The 22,139-nt window shown below is 36.8% G+C and overlaps 1 protein-coding gene and 1 long non-coding RNA gene across 7 annotated transcripts; one reads left to right on the forward strand and one right to left on the reverse strand.

Moving 5' to 3' along the window:
• Positions 1 to 1,320: 1,320 nt before the first annotated feature.
• On the reverse strand, positions 1,321 to 13,216 carry LOC129744280 (putative mediator of RNA polymerase II transcription subunit 19). Of its 4 annotated transcripts, none has more exons than XR_008736872.1 (4): positions 12,793 to 13,216; positions 10,627 to 10,815; positions 6,698 to 8,128; positions 1,321 to 6,621 (listed from the first exon to the last, which is right to left on the reverse strand). XR_008736872.1 is itself a non-coding variant. In XM_055736725.1 (3 exons), exons 1-3 carry the CDS (start codon positions 12,793 to 12,795, stop codon positions 6,920 to 6,922), a joined length of 1,401 nt encoding a protein of 466 aa, XP_055592700.1. In that variant the 5' UTR covers positions 12,796 to 13,216; the 3' UTR covers positions 1,321 to 6,919. The 4 variants fall into 4 exon arrangements, 2 of the variants coding, with proteins under 2 accessions (XP_055592700.1, XP_055592701.1); XR_008736873.1 differs by having other exon boundaries at positions 1,321 to 6,641; XM_055736725.1 differs by having other exon boundaries at positions 1,321 to 8,128.
• A 754-nt stretch (positions 13,217 to 13,970) lies between these two features.
• On the forward strand, positions 13,971 to 20,347 carry LOC129749048 (uncharacterized). Of its 3 annotated transcripts, none has more exons than XR_008737910.1 (8): positions 13,971 to 14,444; positions 14,519 to 14,663; positions 14,817 to 15,847; positions 15,916 to 16,158; positions 16,433 to 16,775; positions 16,841 to 18,208; positions 18,559 to 18,886; positions 18,948 to 20,347. It is a non-coding gene; the product is annotated as an uncharacterized LOC129749048 (long non-coding RNA). The 3 variants fall into 3 exon arrangements; XR_008737911.1 differs by having other exon boundaries at positions 14,817 to 14,976; positions 15,146 to 16,158; positions 18,948 to 20,346; XR_008737909.1 differs by having other exon boundaries at positions 14,817 to 16,158.
• Positions 20,348 to 22,139: the final 1,792 nt, after the last annotated feature.

Below are 22,139 nucleotides of genomic sequence, written 5' to 3' on the forward strand. Positions count from 1 at the left end.
CAAGAAGAAATCTTAGTCGGGAAATGTCATGTTATCTTGGTTATCCACCATGGGTGCACGGATCCACCGCAGTTTCTGCCTAAGTATGTGCTTACATACATTCTTTAGATTATCAAGTTTTGACAAATCTCCAATGCAGCGCGCGTACGCCACAACCGAACCCCATGGCTTCTTATGAACTGTTATGGAGTAAATGTATTGTGTTGATGTAAGTTTATTTTGGAAGAACGAGCCAATCAGGTGGGCTAGTTTACTTACAGGTATTCCGGCATCCGTGTATATACCTGGCCAGCTGGCAATTGATTGAACATCCTTATCATAAAGTCAATTATATAAGGAAACACATCTTACCTATCGGCACCAGATTCGAACCCAAAAGTTTTCTTGCCGATACCGAGAATCGAACCCAATACATCTGGCATACCAAAACCAGACTCGCGCCACTACACCACAACGGCGCTTAGAAGAAATTTTAGTCGGGAAATACCCAAATTCTCCATTCTATATCTTCGCAACCAGTGAGCCAAATTCACCATCTTGACTCTATTCCTCTTCAGCTTTACTCATTCCTAACGGTACAAGCGAATTTCGTTATCTGCAATTCATTTTATTTTGCAACCTAATTCAAACTTTTTTCAGCTTTCTGTTACCATCAAGTAGGTAGTCATTCATGGTTCAGAGAGCCCAAAATCACCGCTTCATGTGTATTTTTTTTAACTTTTTCAATAGTTGTTTTTTAAGCGTTTAGTGATGGGCGGTAATTGGTATGCAAACAAAAGTGTTGGTTCCTAATTTATTGTTTTATTCCGCATGCAAAGTTTCAAATGTGTAAATTATGTATATGAATACAGATCGATTACGTTAAAAAATGATGTTTTATCGTTAAAAGTAACCGGTTACTAGCCTGTTTGTAAGGAATCATCATTTTGACAGTCAACGCAGTTTGTTAAAATTGAAAACACAAAATGCTTCCTCTCAAGATCCAAAACAGCTGCTTACAAAGACTAAAATTAATCGTCTTGTGAGATAGTTTTTCCTTGAGAAAACACTATCGGTACTGGAAAAGGTTTTTCTTAGGCATCAAAGACTTCAAACTAAACGTTTAAAATGACAAATCATGAAAATATAAAATAAATGGAAAACAAGTCAACTGAGAATCATTCCAGGCGAAGTTTACTTACTTTATTTCCATGGTGTTAAAACATTATTAGGATAATGCGTTTTCGAAAAATCAATGTTTTCCGGCCATGAACAACCCCTTTAGAAAAGAGTTCCAAGGATTTCTTTCAATATGAAAAAGACATTGTTTTATTTGCACATTTGGTAAACCATGTTCAAATTATTTTTTTTATTTTATAAATTAATGTATTATTCATTTTCACTATTTCAACGTACTTTATTATTTTTTCACTTTTATTTATTAATGTTTTGTTTTTATCACAATGGAATATACAGTCTCAATCAATAAGAATATAGTTGTGTTTTTTCCTTTTTTCGGTTTGTATTTTTCTCGCATTAATGTAACCGTGGTTAGTTTAGTATTTTGTTGAGTTTAGTTTTGTTTTCCTTTGCAATTAACTTTCCGTTGCCTCATTCATCGACAATGGTTTATTATGTCAAACATTTCAATATTTTCACGTGATCTCCAACTTTTCGCTTCCATTGAAGAAAGGGAATTTAAAGCGTATTTTTGTGTTTTTTTTATACGGTGACGGGATCTGCAGACTTTAACATAAATCGTTGTTGGATGGTTCAACCAAAACCAGATTTTGGTTAAATCAATTTATTTTTTTCGTCTTTTCGAATCTGTAGTTTTTTTTTTATTTTACATTTATATTTGTTAATTCTCTTGCATACAACAATTCCTTCACGTTGACTTCTTGAGAACACATCTACATATTACGAAGCCAGAAATAAGCTAATTTGTTCAAATATTGACTGACAACATCATTTCATTATTATATTGTTCACATTTTATAAATAGTATTGCTGTACTCGATCATGTGTAGAAAAAGTTCAAAGTTTTTCGTGTTTTCTTATTTAAAACCGAGATTGAAATAGATTCGTAGTATACAATTAGCTGTCAGTAGAAGCGAAATTGCACGATAAATTCGAAACCGATAAGTATACTATGACTTCAAAAAAGCCAATTCTCGAGCTAATTTTCAAATATTAAGTACATAAACGCCTATAAAACCTAACTGATCAATCACCGGGTAAAGGATTCTCTTTTATTTGTAGACAAATTTAAAAAAAAAAATGGATGTTCTTTGTAGAGAAGTAGTTATAGATGAAGTTCATGAAATGTTTGTCATTGCGAGTCAACTGTGATAAATTGGAACGGAAAGTAATCAAATCATGACATAGCCGGTCCGTTTTTTCGAATATAAATGGAAAAAGCACTGGTCAAAATAAATTAAGTATAAATAGGAGTTTTACTTTTAATTCTGCTTTTGCGATTTCATATCTCAGTTATAGCTAAATGTATTTCTATTTTGAACAACTATCAAACTATTATTATCATATGGGATTTTTCTTTATCAAACGGAGTGAACCCTATGGTGAGACGGATAGCTTTCGCCACTAGGAATTTTTTTTGGTAACGACGAATTCTAGTTAATTGAATGACAAAGAACAGAAAAATTCAGGTATTTACTCAACTTATGACCGCATGGAAGGTGGAAGTTGAAAATTTGAACAGCAGGTAAACGAAGTTAATTGTTTAGCGTTTTTCTCGGAAAAGATTTTACTTCCTGCTCTCTATTGTGCATCTCAACACAAAATACATTCTAGGATAACCGTTTTATTTCGTCCATATTCGAGTATCGAACAGAAGTTTTTTTTTCAACACAATACACAATGCAGTGAAAACAACTGGTTTGAATGTTTGCCTTTTTTCCTTGTCTTGAAAACGTAGGTATAAAAATAATAAATTTGTTTAATCGGCTAAATTGTTAATATAATGTTAACTTCTACAAACTATGAACTAGAATGCTTCAAATACACGTATTCATCGAACAGAAAACTTTAATAGAGCGAATTTTAGTATGTTTCGATACTTTCCAGTATTTAAATTGTTTCGATTTGTAATCGATAACATCCGGGTTTAAGTGACGGTGCCAAACTTCAAAACAGTTATGCGGAATTTCGCAGGGGAGGAAACTAATAGTATTTACAAAAAAAAGAAACTAAACGGATTACATTATTAGTGCCTTGGATCATAAAGGCCATCACAGAATAAGCAACAAGATCATAACATAATCGATATATTTTTATTCGTTAATAAGTTACGCTATTATGCCTGAAAGGTATGAGCCGTTTCAAATAAAGAATTTACAAAACAAAAAAGTTACGCTATTCTTCTAAGCGGCGAAAGATTCCAACTGCATGCTATTGTCACACGTCTGACTTAGTTTTCTTATGGGGTACTCCGTTTTTTAATATAAAATCCGTTTTCGAAACATTTTTGTGGATTTCTGAAATACTTAAATTCAACAGTAAAAGAAAAACGACGAATGAAAGAAGTTCAATTTCAACAGGATAAAAAGTAAAAAGCAATTACAGTTTTAATCGGATTGATGGCATTAATTACTGATTCATGTATTCCTGTAAGAAGTTTGTAAACCTGGAAACATTGCATCACAAAGGGCATACATATATTTGACGACTTAACAGTAGCTAACAATAATTTTGAAAAGTGAAAAAAAAACTTCACATATATCTCCAGCAATCCGTTTGCTGCAGGGCCAAATCTAACAAACGGTACGTATTCTGTGTTTGTATGATTTTTGTTGTTTTCCGGGCTGTGTTTGAATCAATATGTCCTATTCTAAATGTTTGTTTTATTTTTGAGCGCGAAGCTTATACATCTATCATCTAATATTTTCGATTCAATTTACTAGAAACAGTGAATTTTTCAATCTGTCTCTTTTTAGTCTCACTATTTGATTAGATTAATGATTTACAAAACAGATAACTAGCATGGGACGCTCTGTGTGGATATTATTTTTGGTACATTTTATAAAAAGAAATAACAATTAGTTTTCTGTCACGTAGTGATATTCAAATTATTCAGTCTAATAGTGATTAAAACTCGGCTGAAAAAGGTAGTTTTCGTTTAGACGGGGTTTAGGGAAACGTTTGCATAAGTGTACAAAAATCCACACCACACCTCGTTTCGTGAAAAAATAACACTTCTTTACACACAATCTAGCGTTTGTTATGATTAAGCCCGATTGATGTTTTCCAAGTTCGACCTGTATAATATGCATTCGCATGCATTTATTTTATTTTTCTTTACCTAACACCTAAATATGACTTGTTGCTTAAAATTTCTTTTAACACTATACTATTAGCACACGAATGATTCAGATAAAGGCGCTGTTTAAACAATAGCAAAATGATAAGTAAAATAAAAAAAAAAACAAAAATTTCAACTGGAAAACTAGAAACAGTATCATTTAGTTTTGTATTGTTTGGGATAAAGAAGGAAACTGTAAACTACCGTGCACGTCTCACAATCAAATTTGGTTGGAAGCTTGTTCCGATTTTGTTTTTTTGTTCCCATCAGTTTATTGTTGTTGTTGTTGCTGCAGAAATTTGATTTCGCGCCAACTTCTTCAGCTTACTTTTGTTAAGGTGTATCAAATATTGTAAGGTATCTTTAGTTTATCTTATAGAATGTGTTTTCGTTTCCAATTCAGTGTGAGTATTGATTCCACATTTTGCACCTAATTTTAAATGTAATTTCAGACTCAATATCAAAGACAAATGTGGGAAAACCTAGTTTTCATGTTTTTATTGCGCTTATAAATTGTGTTCGATAAATGATTTTGATTTGGCATTTTGTTTTATGTTTAACTGTTTTTAGATTTTAGTACAATATGTTTTTGTTTAGGAATTCTTGTATTTGATTAGTGTTAAGAAGTTATGTTTGAAACATTGTTCTTTTTTCTTTATTCTTGGTCAGTTGTTTCTGAAATTGAAATGGCAAGTAAGCTGAAATCTCATACCCGTTCGTCTGGCCGCTTGGAGCAGCCGAACGTCGATCTTTTCTTCATCGATTAGTGTTCAGTTTCTTATTTATTCTATTGAATGCTTTCTCATCAACAATGATTCTCGGAAATGTGCATGAGAATTGATACAAGAATTAGAAAAATAGCATAGCAAAAAACAACCGACGAAGACATTTCCGAGTTTTTCCATTAATACTAGGTCTTGTTTTGTAGGCAGCCAATTTGACTTATGTATATGTCTTCAGGGTTTTTAATTTAATGTTTATGCTGGTGCTAACGATTCTCACATGTTTGTTTCCTCTTTTTAACTTAAAGTTTAATACACTCTTTATTTTATCTAAGTTTGTTTTATAATTAATGCTTGGTAATAAAAACTTTTTATCAATATTTATGGGTGATTCTAGTTTTGTTTTTCCCTAAACCTCATAAAACAGATTTAAACCATATTTCCTAATATTAAAAGACCTTGAGGATGGAAAACGATTTCACATTTCTATTGCGTTCACTATTTATGTTTTTCTCTAGCAGAAGGCTGATACCGTGTGTAGTGTTTTGTTCTTTAAACTTATAGTTTTCTCGCTCTAGATAACTTGATTCTTTTCAAATCTTCTCTATAAATCACTTCGTATGTCGTATCGATCTTAAACCAACTGATTGACTATGAGATCCTTTCCTGTGTATGCATGTGTACGTGTTTTCACTTTCTTGAGTGTATAATAGTAGTATTTATAGTAAATTCTCTATCATCATATAACTAACGTTGGTTTTTTCAATGATATTGTCCGTGGGAAGGAATTGTCCCCTCGCCAGGGTTCTTGTGACATACATTATAAAAATAACACGGATAGCACAGAGGGTGTATAAAAAAGATCTTTCGTATAGGTTCGCTTCTGCTTAACATTGTTTATGATGTTCGTAATTTATCGAAGCATTTTTAAGAACTACAAGACCATGTATCAACAGCTCGGGATACACGCAGATTTATTAAGCAGCAGAGTAATCTCTTTACAAGTCAATTCGGCATCAGTAGGATCAATTTGTACTACGAAATTCTGAGAAAGGCAAAGCTCAGCAAGTCAAATATTCTCCATTGTCTGGTTCACCCGAGCTGCAAATAGATAGAGCTGCTGACAGTCATGGAAAATACAACCACGTAACTGTATTGTACTTCTCGCTTCGTTCCAACAATGTACGCAACTAAGAATCAACATCAAACTGTTTTTTTTTGGATTTTGGATGGAAATACAATGGATAATAATAAATAACTAAAATTCAACATTGGTTTTCTTATGAAAAGTCAATTACTCTAAAAATATATATATGCTTGTGTGAAAAATTACAACGATTTTGCATTTAAATATCTCGACGTAAAATTGTAATGTGTTCGGTTTCATTCGTAACCTATTACTGTGTGTCCGTTGTTCCTACTATTCCCGTATGATTTCGTTTCCATTGTTTTTGATTTGGTTTAAAGTCTATAAAATTTGCTTGCTAGCAGCAAGTGCACTACTGGCTGGTCACAATGATAAGATTTACGTTTTAAAAAGTTTGCTTTTGGCTGCTTCCATTTCCTCTGTTTCCTGAAATGCCGGAAGGATTCGTCAAGCTGGAAAGGAACAGAATGTTCTAAAATCTCAATTCAAACTTGTCTACAATCTTCTCGGGAGAGAAAATGGACATACACACACGCACGCACATTCTCGTGTTTTCTCTCATTGAGAGGGGAGTGGGCAACTCAGGTCAGGTTTGGTTGGTTGGTTGCTTCGAGAATCTTTCGAGAGGACTAGTGGAGACGTAATGAGGGATACTTTCTCCCAAAGTAGCTAATGGCACCGATTCCTGTTTCGGTGCTGGATCACACAATCCTCCCGTTCAGGCAAGTTGTATCCTCCCTCTCTTCCGCTTTACATCATAGTTTTATAGTAAGCGTACATATTTTTGGAGTTGAAGTTGTTGGAATTATTGAAGCTACCGAAGTTCATCAAATTTTGGTTGGCCAAGACAGCTGCAGCAGCCACCGCGGCCGGCGAGTTGAAAGTGCCACTTGAGGCGGCTGATTGATTGTTATTGCCGTTTCCGTGGCGCAATTGCGTATTGTTCCTGTTGTACCAGGGCTGATGTTGGTAGTTGCTGCTGCTGTTGCCATATTGATTGTTGCCAAATTTATTGCTGCCGTTGTGATTGTTGTTGTTTGATGATCCAAAGCTCTGCTGATATGATTTGTGATTGTTGTACGTGCTGGTGCTATTGTTAAATAAATTTCCGCCACTATTACGGTTGGAATCTCTTCCAAACAATCCAGAGGACGAGCTACCATTGTTTCTGAAATACTGACTGCCATTGTTGTTGCCACTATTGTTATTATTGCCGAAAGTTTTGGTAAATGCGTTAGCTGCAGAACTTAGACTGAACTTATCTCTATTGCTAGCAGTACTATTAATGCTATTGGCAAAGCTGTTCCACTGGAAATGTTGCTGATTCTGTTGTTGCTGTATTTTCTGTTGCTGCTGTTGTTGTTGCTGCATCAAAGCGGCCGTTAAGCCTTGTTGGCCCATGCTTGCTGTCATTGCTCCACTGGTTAGTGATGTACCATTGACCGGATAGCGGAAATCGCAACATTTACACTTGACCATCGTATACTCCTGGATATGACCATTGGCACCCAACCGATGATACTGGGAACGATTATCCAAAAAAAAGTGAATATTGTCATTTTCCGGCAGTTGAGCAAATTGCAATCGGAAATGATTGGGAGTGGTTAGGTTGTCCATCAAATCCAGCACGTTACGACCACCGATGACCAGTTTAACGTCCTTCAGTTCAACGGGTGGTTCCGGTTCCGGCTGTTTTTGTTCGGCATTTTTGGTAGGGTCATTTTCTTCCGCGACATTGGCCGATTCCTCCGAGGAGCTACTGGCTCCGCTGTCACTTCCGCTGCCGATACTATCCGTTGAAGACAATGAGGACCGAGTGGACGAGCAGCCGGACAATTTGCTCGGTTCCTCTGGAAGATTCGATTCGGATTTAATCGCCGAGGACAGAGGCAATGGGGAACTGGCCGTCGGACCCTTTTCCAATTCTTCCGTAGGACTCGTCGAAGGCGAAGTCGGTTTCTGTGGGATTGTCCCAAATTGAATTATTGAGCGAATAAAAAAAAGCTACGTTTAGGTTGGGATTAGAATACAGACCCCAGATCAACGTCATTGAAGAAGCTCTTCTAAAATACTGATAGTTTTGTCTGCGCAACTTTCTAAAGGAGTGACATTCTTTTCTTCTCTAATTTACGTTCCTCAGGTGGAGAGGAGGACAGGTTTATTTTCAGTGTCTTAATTCAACTTTTAAAAAAATCCTCAAGAATCGATCAAATGAAACTTAACTCTAATACACTGCCCCTATTCGCATATGAGTCCCATATGCATTTTCATCGTTTTTGAGTTATCGATGGAAAACGCTTCCTTGTGGTCCAATTTACCTATAAAACAGGTTTTTGTTCCCAAAATTTCGAGAAAAATATGACTCCTGATGTGTCCCATGTGAAAAATATTCGCATATGAGTCCCATGACCAATATACAGCGCTAGAGCATACAATTGAAAGATACTGTAGATAGAAAATGAAGTAAATCAATAATGTAATGCTAAAAACATAAAAAATTGAACGTATTGTAGCAAAATGATTCCGAAGAATCTGTTTCTTAATCACAAAAAAAAAAACATTAATAAGTAACAGGTGAACTCTTCCAAAATTTTTCCACAAAAATCGATCGCTTAACAATGCTTAATAGATTGGTCTTCGGTTAGGCAGGATTGATCCTCCGTGGGTAATTTTGGCGATCTAATGTTTTATCTGTGGGTAGTTTGAAGTGTTGTTTCGAAAACAAAATAACTATCATATTTAAATGACTTTTTTCTATATCCACAACAATATCAATACCACTGTTTTGATTTATTACCGAAAGATGTTTCCGGTAGAAGTCTTCTGCTTTGCCTTGGAATCCAGCAAATTTTTGGTCGGAACTATCCACGTATTTGGAACACACATTAAATTAAATTGGAGTCTGATAAATTCGCAGCAATTCTAGAATGTAAACAAAGTTTTGGAAAACACTGGAAAACATATCCCATTCGACTTAAAAAACATCGATTGAAATCAGTTTCGATTCAGGATCTTCCGAAAACTTACTTCTATCATCAAAAAGAATGGTAAACAAATAAGAAAATATGTTAAAATAGTACTTGCAACTTGTTACCAGTACTGACAACTTTATCACGAGACTCATTTGAGAATAATCTCTGCTCGAGGGTTAAGAATATTCGCATATGAGTCACATGAGTTATTTCTCCGTAAATACTAGTTAGTACCTATTAGTAAAGTATTCTTTGAGGTGTTTGCTATCCGAACTATTGATAGGTTTTACCAAAAAGTGATGCATACGATTGTTTTCATGAAAACAAGTTTCAAACTTTAAAAGCGTTTTTCTCGGTTTGCAGTTTTTACACATGGGACTCATATGCGAATAGGAGCAGTACAAGTATACGTTCATTGTTTATATCACCGGGAAAAAGCATGAGGGTACTGCATACATTTAGGGGTAAAACATACTACAAAGAATTCTTCAGGCTAAAATCATAAAAATGTATGTTTGGATGGATGAAATTTTAAAATTTACAAACGCGTGATGAAAAACAATCATTCCAGGAGATGGAAACGTGATTTAAAAGGTGAATCTTTTAGCCCAGACTGGTAACTGAATTATACAAATATTTATTTTAAAAAAATTTGGTGGTTGTTCGAAAAATTTTTTAACACCAACAGTGTTGGTATAGGATAATAAAAGCAATATAAAGTTTAAGCCATTGCGTTAAGCTGGGTAAAGTTTTTTAAGGCATCGAAAAATGTGAAAATTTGTACATCAAGAGCTCGATTTTTTTTTAATTCTTCATGAGAACCTATACTTCACGATGTAAGGAACCATGTCTTGATCGTTTTGTCATCATTAAATGATAACTTTCTATATCAAAATAAAAATTGAATAAGTGTTGCGGTATACAAATGTTGCATCTAACCCTGCTGTTGTATAATGCCCCATTTATCGAAACATCAAATTTTTCAAGAAAAGTCATTCATTGATAACTGATTATTTTTTATTGTAAGTTAACAGAACACATCTTGATCCAAAACATCAACTTATCAATTTTTCCGATTAGGTAGTAGTTTTACCATCTTTATGTCATTCACGACTAAATTTATTGAATCATCACAAAGAGGTGCTTGATAACTTTTCACGAAAAAAGGATAGTTGCACCTTCTTAGACTAGGAACAGAATTGAGAATGGTATCGAATATGCAAGGGATGACCCAAAGGGTGCAGATTTTCTGATAGCGAGACGACCCGTTTCCGGAAATCTGCCTTGCTTAATTATCAGTTTACGATACTTGTACGTATTGATGCAAGTTTGTTTCAATTAGAAAAGTTTTATTAAAAGATTAATTCGTTTGGATACGATGAACGGGCTAACGAATCATATTATATTCAGAAAAAAATTGCGCATTATCCGCAACATTACCAGTAAGGGCAGTTTCACCGATAAACAATCATAATTGGATCCTACCTTAATTTCATCAGAATCCAGGGAGCTTACGCCGCTCGACTCGCTGCCAACAGGCGACACCAGCTGCTTCTTGTCATGGGTTTCGGATGCCGTGACCACAACACTCAGGGGTGATATCGGCGATAGCAGACCGAAACCGTCCATCAGATCTGCAACAGTCGTCAGCGGAACAGCAATGTTGAGTGCCATCTAAAATACGCATAAAACGACGCAAAAAAAAAGAGACGAAACGTGAAAATAAGTTAGAGCACGTACTGTTCATCACTTGATCCGAATCGGGTTATGGCCTTCGCAAACAAATTTCTTCTCTTCCTGACATACAAATGAATTTCTGAAGGTTTTGAAACATTCATATTTGTGGTTCTGCTTCATGCATGTTTTTTCTACACTGGTTTTCTTATCAGCCGCTTAGTGGAAATTTACTGTCGATAATAAGAAAAAACCGACAAGCAGTTCAACACGACACTGTTCGTACCTTTGCTATCTAAGGTTTTCCCGTTTTTTCTTTATAATCTACGATTGAAGGGATCCACGAACTAATTTCCGGATTCGACAAAACGGGGTGCGGATTTCCGCATCCAGGAAAATTCGTCAAAAATTCTGCACAAAATAGAAATTTAGAAATTTAAGTCGACAGTAGTTTCAAACGACACAAGTGTGTGCGTACTGTGAAAAAATAAAAATAGCAATGATTACGTTGGCAAGTTTACAAACTCACCGAAAAATTGCACACATACGAAAGCGAATGGAAATGCCGTCGTCTACTCTGTAGCGCTACTATAGCTGGTCCATGGTCTGGCGCTTAATTCGGCTTTCGGTCGCGTATCGCGTATCGTCGTCGTCGAGGCCAAGCAAAACACAGCAGCAGCAGCAGAATATGAGCGAGACTGGCTGACGCACAGAATAATGTAGGTACATTTTTCCGTTTCTTCGATATGTGGTTGTTTGGCTGCTCCATATTCGCGATTAAATTTCTCACGTGTTCAATCGGTCCAAGTTCTATTTTACTTTCATCAATGCTTAGTGGTCGAAAATGAGGCGATAGTAAAACGAACCACTTATGTACGGAAAGACGATATCAAAGCGACAGTTTTTTTTTAAAATACAATACGCTGCCGCAATATTAAAAATAAAAAATCAATCTAGATTATTTTGTATTGCGATAGTATTATCTTTAAATGGTAGAGATCTAATATGTTCGGTGCAACAATTCATTTATTATAATAATTGTAATTCTATAGAAGAAAATCACCAAGGTACAAAATGTAATATTGGATTTGAAGAATCGGAAAGTTATTTGTCGTAAAATAAGTTAAAAGTTAAAATTGGCACCAATATTTTGTTGATATCGTAACGTTGGTAACCTAATGTAACCCATTATAGGTTACATGTTAAGAATCCTCGAGTATTTTTGAACTGATTTTTTTAATCGATAAAGCATAAGGTTTTCTATGAATTTCAAAAAAAAATTGAACGTTTTAATAACGCCACAATTGGTCAATGGTCCAGCCAGGGGTTTGCCGTTAACTTAAGTTTAGTCGAATAATAGGTTATCGTTGACAGATTTACCAAATCCTCGTAAATTTTGGTCAATGGAATTTTTAAATCAAATACTTCGTCCCGTTCATAGTGAATCAAGTGTTTCTAAAATGTTACTTCTAAAGCTTACCTTAAGCCAGGACGCGTTACGCTTTTATAATAAACTAATCTTTTGTCCTTTTGAGCGGCAAAAACAATAATTCAATTCCCTTTCTTCCTTGTTATTGCTTCGTTTTTCCTGAACTGACGGTGAGTTGTGACAATTCGTATTTCACCTCATCCCAGCAGAGGTGTGAGAAAGTGAGCAAATGAGAAACCGATCCGCTCATAGCCGAAAAAGAAAGCGCAACACAAAAAAAAGCAACCCACGGGGACGACAAAAGAAGGAAAATAAAAATGGTCGCCACTTTAGCCGTACGGTTCTTTTTCTTTTCGCCTCTCGCAGCAGCAGGCCTTGCTTTCATGCAATATGGACGAAGATCAGACCCGATGATGGCAGAACTCGAGACTATGACCTACGGCGTCATTCAACACGTGTCCGGGCGGATCGGCAGATTAAATTGGCCACCGCAGGGATTCGATCCGTTGGTCAGATAGTAGACGTTTTCACCACACTAGGCTACTTACCATTCAAAATCGCTTTGCTCCTGCAACCTGATTCGGTATCGATGGATCTGGACTGACTTTTGGGTCCTGCTTACTGTACGACCGATTAGCTCCAGTTTTCGTCCTGTACCTGCTTCCTTTGCTGTGCTTCTTTTTTTATTCGGGTTGACAATTGCGATAGTAATTTCACTTTCTGAAGATTCTAGATTTTCACTTCACATAATCCGGAAATGGCTCCCAAGCAAATATCCGGCTTCGCGATGGTACTTTCTTGACGCAACAGGAACAAATTCTACGAGCCCGTCACGCGATCCACGATTGGAACCAGATTTCTATTCTTTTCTCGGACACCAGCGAATTTTGATGATGATGGACAAATTTCGTCGCAGTTTCTGTAGACTGCTGCTACTCTTGTTGCTGGCTGTGTGTTATTTGGCTCATGTCGAATGGGTGACTTTTGCTTTGCTCTACTCACTCACTCGAGCGCCACCAGCTGATACCAACACAAAAACACAGCCGATGGACACCATTTTCAAATGGTCGAAAATTAGATTATTCTTCACAAATGTTTATGTTTTGCATTATATACATTATTTTTAACCTTATATGTAAAACAATTCTTTATGATCTTATTCAACAGAATCTTATTTCAAGTTGATGGTATATCCCAAACGAAAAATAAGTCGTTTTTATGGTGTTTTACGAATCACACGATCTTCACCTCACTTATCAGCACATACGGATGAGATGAGAGTGAGCATCAATCGTATCAAACAGCTGCTATCATGAGCCGGTGGTTGTGAAATCAGTTCAGTTTGTCAAGTTGTGTTTGTTTCGTTTGTTGGATATGAATACACTGTAAATTGAGGTTTCTACGATAATGTTAAAATTATTGTAAACTTCATATTGAATTTCAAAAATAATGTTTTTAAAGGTCACGGCATTTTTAACTGTATGACCATTGTGATACCAATAAAGTATTGCCTTAAAATAGCTTTTTTAGCAATCTAATTGTGAAAAGGGAAAGAAAACACAGGAACTACACATTTTTAAATTATGAATTCGAATGAACCTTTTAGGGTGATAAAACTTGGTTGGTTGTTTGCCTATCTTCATATTTTCATGAAGTGAGAATTTTCATTCTCACTTCTACTCAGCCGCAGCGCTCATCGTGGATTGGATTTCCTTTTCCTGTTCAATCTTCAGGTTTTTCTCTACGCAATTTAAAAGGGATAATCAACTTGTAGGCAATGTTTTAGGTAGATTGCGTGCAATTTCCTTTTACACTTCATACAGTTGTTGCATAACGTTAGGCGTTTAAAACGTACGACCCGATAGCACCACCCTGTCAGGAACGTTTGCTCAATCGGGCCGATTGCAAAACAGACATGGCGGCACTCGAATTCTAGCGGTTAGAATTCGGTCAGTTTTCGGCTCGATTTCCATCCGCCTGCTCGATTGCTCGAAAACAGACGATATTTTTCGCAGTGCTGCGATGAACAAAACGAAACACGAGCAGTTTTCAATCGCAGCAATCCGGGTGCGTGATTGTTGTGAATTGTGTTGTGGAATTTGGTCGCAGTTCTGTTTCTGCCTTTTCCGTTGCTGTTCAAAAATGCTTTGAGCGCTATTTGGAAGAAGCCATGTCCGCCAATCATTTAATCATAAGCAAGGTATGAGATTGATTGAATTCTAAGCAATCAAGTTTTATTTATTAAAATTTTCTAACTCATTATCGTCCCCAAAGAAAACATCAAAATGTCCCGGGTGTACAGGATTTGGTGGAATGTCATCCCGGACAACGGATCCGGATCCCGGACCCACTCAGAGGTGGCATCACTTGGATTACTTTTAATTAGTTTTTGGTGTGAAACTTCAAAGTGGAAAGCAAGGTGAGTGTCGTTGTCATAATTATTTACTATTTGCTTATTAAACTGATCTTTTTCATCCAATCTCGATTCAAATTTCGACAATGTTTGATTGATTAAGTTTAAAATAATCAAGTTTTATTTATATAATTTTCTAACCCATTATCGCCCCCATAGAAAACATCGACCCATGCAAACAAAGCTTCCAAAGAAATGTCCACACGGTACGGATTCTGGTGGAATGTCATCCTGGACATCGTATCCGGTTCCAGATCCCGGATACGCTTCACTTACTTTTAATCGGTTTTCGGTGTGATAGTTCAAAGTGGAAAGCAAGGTGAGTACCGTTGTCACCATTATTTACTATTTACTTATTAAACTGACCTTTTCCAAGATTTAAATTTTAATTCTTGTGGATTTTTGGCTCATTTTTGAGTTAATGGGATGAATCATCCAATACGATAAAAATCTCATCAAAATTACAAATAAACAATCTCGACTTTTAGTTTCGTGACATGGCTCGCACAAAGTAAGTTGTAACAAAACCTACCGGAGGAAAACGCATCTTGCAATTGGCTACCAAAGCCACCCGTTCGAAAAGTGGCCCGTTCGTTCAAAATATCATTGAGGGTGTATATTTGCTGACACTGATCCAACCAAAAACAAAACAATCATAAAAACAAAAAGAAAACAAATTTGTGTCTTGGAAAATTTTCCAGTTTTTATTTAATCGTTTATTGATCAAACTGTGTAAGAGATTGTGCCGAGTTTTATCCCGGTAGTGTCTTTTTGTCGGTGATAGCTGGAAGTAAATGAGGACTGCAAGCTTCCAAAAGTTTTACTACGTTAAAACTCATCACAGATTATTCGAAAAAGTCTGTATCGATGGATTGGACGCCGAGAAAACAACCGGATGCGGGTTATCGTAGTTCGGATTCAAGATTATTTTTGATTTAAAAGTAAAATCAGAAAAACTCGCTTCCTGCTGTGCAAAATTCTAGTTTAGCTTATTGTAAGTCTTAGTTTTATTCATGCTTTGATTAATTGAATTTCTACGATCCGGTTACAATTTACAGGTGGCCACGAAGAAAAACAAGTTCAACCAATTATTGCATACTTTTTTCACTAAATCGGTTGTTCTTGGAAAACATGTATCAAACTATGGTTTAAAAGTACCATCGGAAGGGGTCCCGCAAGTTTCTTTGCAGGTTTGTATCCTTATTTCTTTATAACGAAATAATAAATTAAACATAAATAAAATAACATTTCATTTCAGGAATCCAAGAAGTCGGCCCGAGACTTAAAAACTTGAAATCGAATTGACTGCTCCATTCAAGCGTTCTTCGGTTGAAAAAACTCCTTGAGTTCAATTTATAACAGCTGCGAGATTGCACTCGCTACAGTGTTTTAATCACAATTGTGATCTTCGTCTGGGACATCATATGAACGAACAGTTTTGAAGATTGAATCAAATGGAAATCCCGGAATCTAGAATCGCTACCTGTTGGTAATGAAATGGGTGAGTTTGCTTTTCTAATGTTATTGTGTTTATCATGATTTTATTTTGTTTAATTGCACACAATCACTATAAAAACTACACCTGGTTTTGACACTATTCAATCCTAACTTTAGAACAGATTCTACTGATAAGCAGCTTGAACTTCAAATTATAAATAATTGTATGTAAACGAATGCACCTTGAATTAGTTTGTAAAATATAGTTTTGTGTGATTATTCTTTATGTTTTACAGACGAATAAGTGCCTTAACTCTTTTTGTGTTCCTTTTTTGCAGCATTTTCATGAGACAAGCATGGCCCAGTGGCATACAACATAGAATTTTCGTTCGAGGTGGCCGCCCTGGTCGTTGACTTTGGGCATCATCTGCACATGCTGCTGTGGGCAAATGTGTTCCTTTCGTTGGCCAGCCTGGTGATCATCGTGCAGTTCCGCTGTCTGAACAACGAGATACAAAGGAAGTTCAAGAAGCACCGTAACTACCCGTGGGTGCTAGATCTACGTAAAATAGCTGTCCCCTAGCGACGGCCGAAGATCTGAATTCTGACAACGGTATGAATCATATGCTGGGAGAAGATGGAAACCGCCCGGAAGCTGCCCTGTTCGCATCTGTTTCATAAGTAAGTTGGGGTTATACATAATCTATTTGAGTAAGATTTTTAAAGATTTATTTTTGTTTTTTTAGCTCATGCCTTAAATCTTGGTTGGAACGGGACACCAGTTGGCCGACGTGTCAGCTCGGGTTAAGCGTTAACAATGCCAATGTGGCCAATATTTTGCAGAATGAAATCCGCATCGATGACCCGGAACCGGTTGACGGGTTGGACCGGGACGAACGGTAATCCGGTTTCTTGGAAAACGGCGGCTGAAAATCATACCTAGCAAGTCAGGATCATGGCCCGGCACGTCCAGGAGATGTTCCCCCGATTTCCAATGTCTACGGTCATTGCCGATCTGAGCATATCGCGATCGATCGAAGTCACAATTGATTCTGGAAGGGCGCTTCCCAGCCAGCATTCTCGTCAGCAGCATTCACCATCATCATCATCATCGGTGGCTTCTTCCACGCCCAGCTCCGACAGTTCCTCCGCGCCGCTGTCAAAAGCTTTTCTCAATAAAAAAGATAATTAGAAACTTACATAGGTATTTAACTATTAAAGTTCCTACAAATATGTTAGTTTATTGTTTTGATATTCCATAATATTATGTTTTACATTTCAGCCAATCGATTCCAATAATAACGCATTTTGGGAACAGTTCTGGTGCGAGCATAGCTCTCCAGTTCAAGATGTGTTTGCGCTGATTCCATCGAATGAGATACGGAAAGTTCAGGATGTTATGCCAGCGAATTTGGCAACTTAATGCTACAAAGCAACAGAACGATTGGTCCGAGCGGTGGACAACAGTTGCCGTACCCAGGGGAAACAGCAAACGGTGCTAAACTCTATCCGTTTGCTTAATCGAACATTGCCATGTATTTTTGAGGATGTGCAGTGGAAAGATTTCTTCTGGTCTTCACTTCTGGCTAATGATAAAGAAAACGGAGACACTCCATTGGCGTATGTTGAATGCCATAGGCGACTTATTGTTCTGTCCCGAATTTACATTTGTGGGATTGTGAAAATCGGGTCGGAAAAGGTCGAAGAACTCAACTTTATCGATAGTTGGGAATACATATGGGAAGCAGGCGTAGGATTTGCTCAGTCGCCTCCCAGGAATGGAAACATGGATGCTCGTCGTACCGAACTTGATTGATGCTAACTTGTTTTAGCGAAACAATGTATCGAGCGCGAATATGCGTGACAAGCCCAACAAATGGATTGTACATTTTACAAGTGCTGGCAACCGACATGCATTTCCTTTGTCCACTTCACTCCTCAACACGGTTTGCGCTTACGATACAGTTGGCATGGGAGTGCCCTACAATCATCTGCTGTTTACCGACACGTTGGAACCGCTGGTGGAAGTTTGCTTGCAGAACCTCATTGTGACACTTGATCAAGACATCTCGAGCAACACGCCTACCCAAACCACGTTCTATTCAGATGACAAGGTATGTAACGAGGTTGCTCAATTGATTTTTCCTTTGATTTAAAATTTTTATAAGATACACCGGGGTAAGTGGGGACGATGGCTATTAAAACAATACTGTTAACTCTTTTTTCAAACTTTTGATGCAGAATGTTCAATTTTCTTGTAATTTATCCAATAACTGTGAAAAAGATACGATTACGACAATAACGAATCCGTACAGCGACTTTTGGGTATTTTCTTTTTTCATCTACGATGTCGAGTTGATTTGCATCTTTTTCAAGTGCAAATTTCTCGTAAACACAAATACAACTGGCAATTTTCATAGAACTTAAAATAACTTTAAGTAAATTTCAACCTTTTTCATTCTAGCAAAAAGTATCCGGGTGATCCCATCCGGAACTCACGATTTCCACTTAAAGGTTTGGCAACCGTCTTCGGAATGGGTTCAATCCTGGCGCTCCAAGCTGCCACTGCAGACCATAATGCGGTTGCTTCAGGTTCTGGTGCCCCAGGTCGAGAAGATCTGCATCGATAAAGGGCTTACTGATGAGTCGGAGATTTTCAAGTTCCTGCAGCATGGAACATTAGTTGGATTGCTGCCGGTACCGCATCCGATTTTGATAATGAAGTACCAAGCCAACAGTGGCCCGACCCCGATAGCAAAGTTTGGAACACAGCGGAAGATTTAATCCATCAGGTAATCGTAAGCTTTTAATACAAAAGTTAAAAGTAATTGAACATTTTTTTTCTTTTATCAGGTCCGTAAATTTTGCTCCGACACAAATTGGAAGAAACAAAAAGATCGAGCTCTGTACAGCAACAGCGGAGATTAGCTGTCGAAAATGTCTACTGCGTATTTCAGATATCAGTATTTCATCTGTTTGTGAATCGTATGCGTTTTCGTGTTTTCTGAGTAGCCGTTATAGAGCAATCTGATTTCAACTGACCAGCAGTATTTTAAACAGCTTTTCGTTATTCTGAGATGACCCCACAAGCTGCCCTCCGACTTTGTTTAAATCGCAACTTGTCCGTGTTCATTTAGTATAATGAAGTTTTGTTTAGTTTTCAATATTGGTAAAAAATAATTTTGAATGCTGGGGCTGGAGAAGGTCTATTTTTTCATGATCCATGTTGATAAGATGAATGGGAGTTGAAACACTTGCCCTCTCTTCTGCAGAACAATCGCAACATCCGATTGACAGGGAAAGTATCACAATTTGCCATTATAATAGCTGATACTTTCAATAGGGCATAATTCTTGTGGCTGGGTAGTTAGTTAGTTGGTTTAGTTTAATAGAATTAAAAAAGAGAAAAAGTGTAAAAAGTATTGCGATGTTAGGTAAAGGTTATGGTATTTGCCTCCCCAATGCTCTAGTAAGTTTGTATTTGCGGTTTATGAATTTCGTTGGCTTATTCTTTGATCATGCATTTTACAAGAACTAGAGGCTCATTGGATGGGAACGGTCTTATTGAAGAATATGATATTTCTTTGGTAAGACGCTTTTTTGCTTTTTTTTTAATTTAATCATTCACTTTTGACAGATCTTCACATTTTTCGGTTAGGGATGGAAATAGATAGTAAAATGTATGATATTGAAGAACAATAATGAGTAGGTAGTCCAGCCAGATAACTGATTTCGGGCATTTAAAAATAGGCACACGGTATATTTTAATAGAACCCCTAAGTAGACTTACTATAGTTTGTCAGAGAGGCTGACCACAATAAGTGATGAGGTTTAAGAAGAACAGCATTGTGCATTTCCTGATCTGTTCCTGTTCTGTATACGGTATTTAAGCTAGATTTATTATTAGTTTGGGCTAGGCTTCTTATATTATATTGATAGATAATATGAACTTATATCCTATTTTTCTATTCCTTTTTTCTCTTTTTTCTTTTTTGTATTCCTTTTAATGTTACCTTCGGAGGATGACGAAAGAGCTTCGAGTGGAAAACTCGAACAACCTTCAAGCCATCTCCTCACAACATCAGACCCCGAAGATGGTTTCGCATGGCGTGGAAGTCCCAAGGATTTAATCAACACCTGAAATTAGACAAATTGCTCAAAAAGAAGAAGCTTGCGCCAGACATCGCAATGTCTTAAGCAGGAGAGGCAGAAAAAGAATCAATTAGAAGAAAAAAATATGAAAAATAAAACAAATGAAATAAAAGTCTCTAGCTTTTTGTAAACAAACCGAAAAACCTGAATGATTGGCAACCATGCTAATCGGTCCAGAAACGGTTCGGAAAACCGTTCGGGTTCGGTCCGAAATCGGTCCTTTTTTTAATGGACGCTATAGCAATCGGCCCAGAAACGGTTCGAAAATTAGTTCGGATTCGGTCCGAAATCGGTCTTTTTTTTCGGATGGATACTATGGCAATCGGCCCTGAAACGGTTCGAAAAATCGTTCGGATTCGGTCCGAAATCGGTCCTTTTTTCGGATGGACGCTATGGCAATTGGCCCAGGAACGGTTCGAAAAATCGTTCGGATTCGGTCCGAAATCGGTTCTTTTTTCGGATGGACGCTATGGCAATCGGCCCAGAAACGGTTCGAAAACCGTTCAGATTCGGTTGGAAAACGGTCCGCTTGTTTTGACATTTGATCTGCTCGAACTGGTTGAAAAAACTTATCGTCGTCCGAAAAAGTGTTTCATTTTCGCACGATTTTCTACTAAATTCGGCCCGATTTCTTATACGATTTCGGACCGATCGAGCAGATGAACGGACAAAAATCGGGCCGATTTCGGGCGATTTTTCCTGACTGGGCAGCTATCGTGTAAACAAACACTGAGTTTTTTCGGTACACTCAGGCAAAATCTTATTATAATTTTCATAAGATACGTCTTATGAACCCCTTTTTTGCGTCCAAACTAAGTTTTCATAAGAGTCTTATGAAATTCGTTCAATTTTCATACGAAGTTCGTATGAAAAATAAAGCAAACGGCATTGTCGAAAAATTATGAACACATTCATTCCATCAGTAATTTTTCAGTCGTCAAACGAATTTGTGGAATAATAAGTGATATTCTTTTAAATGGTAAGTTTGAATTGAAGTTTATTGTTGTAATCGTTAAACATATTTGTAAAGGTAAACTCTAATTTGTTTTTTGTTTACTTTTCAGCACGTTTACCGGGAAAAAATCCAAGGTCAAAATACCGTATGCGGCCGAACAAATTCTTTGGAACCGGGTATTGATGTGCTGCTGGTGGTGACCAAAATGTATGTAGTTCCAAACAAATTAGCCGAACAATAAAATAAATTTTCAAAATCAATTGTTTTGAATTATTCTCATCGAACGTGACATTTCCTGTTTTTATAAGACCCTCTTATGAAAAACCACAACCTTTCATTGAATCAGGTGTTCATCTGCAGAGTTCATTCGCGTCATAAGATAATCGAATTTCATTGATTTTTCTTATGGCGCCACTTCATAAGAGAATCTTATGGCATGTATAATAGTATTTTTCTGTGTGTAGTTTATTCCATTTCCATCAGATCCATAAAAAATATTAAGGAATATAGCAGAGTGCCTCCAGCTACGGGTGGATGCATATTGAGGAAAAGTAGGCAAGGGCTGGGGGAGGAAGACTGAAATTTGCTGTATCGTTTTCTGTATCGTTTTTTTACTGTTCGGCAATAAGCCAGCAATTGTTGAAAAGATTTGTAATCGTTCAAATTTTAACTTTAGGTGATCAGTTTCGTGTAGCGAGTCATGTAACTCAGTTGTTTAGGTGCTGAATTTAGATTTAGCTATATTTTTGGAACAACCATTAATCAAACCATTTTACTTTATCAGCTTCAAAACTTTAACGAAATTTGAGCGACTCAATACGCCTTATCATGCAAGAATTTGCCAGAGCAAAACAAAACCTAATAAAATCATTGTTTTATGCAAAACAAGTGCTTTTGAGCATCAAACAAGTTTTATTAAAAATCACTAAATAAGAAAG

The sequence above is a fragment of the Uranotaenia lowii genome, chromosome 2, assembly GCF_029784155.1.
Source record: "Uranotaenia lowii strain MFRU-FL chromosome 2, ASM2978415v1, whole genome shotgun sequence".
Lineage (NCBI taxonomy): Eukaryota > Metazoa > Arthropoda > Insecta > Diptera > Culicidae > Uranotaenia > Uranotaenia lowii.

Excerpts from the sequence above, each read along its gene's own strand:
- LOC129744280 (XM_055736725.1), bottom strand. Across the intron at positions 8,129-10,626 it reads TGGATTCTGATGAAATTAAG|AAACCGACTTCGCCTTCGAC; the intron begins GTAGGATCCAAT and ends ACAATCCCACAG.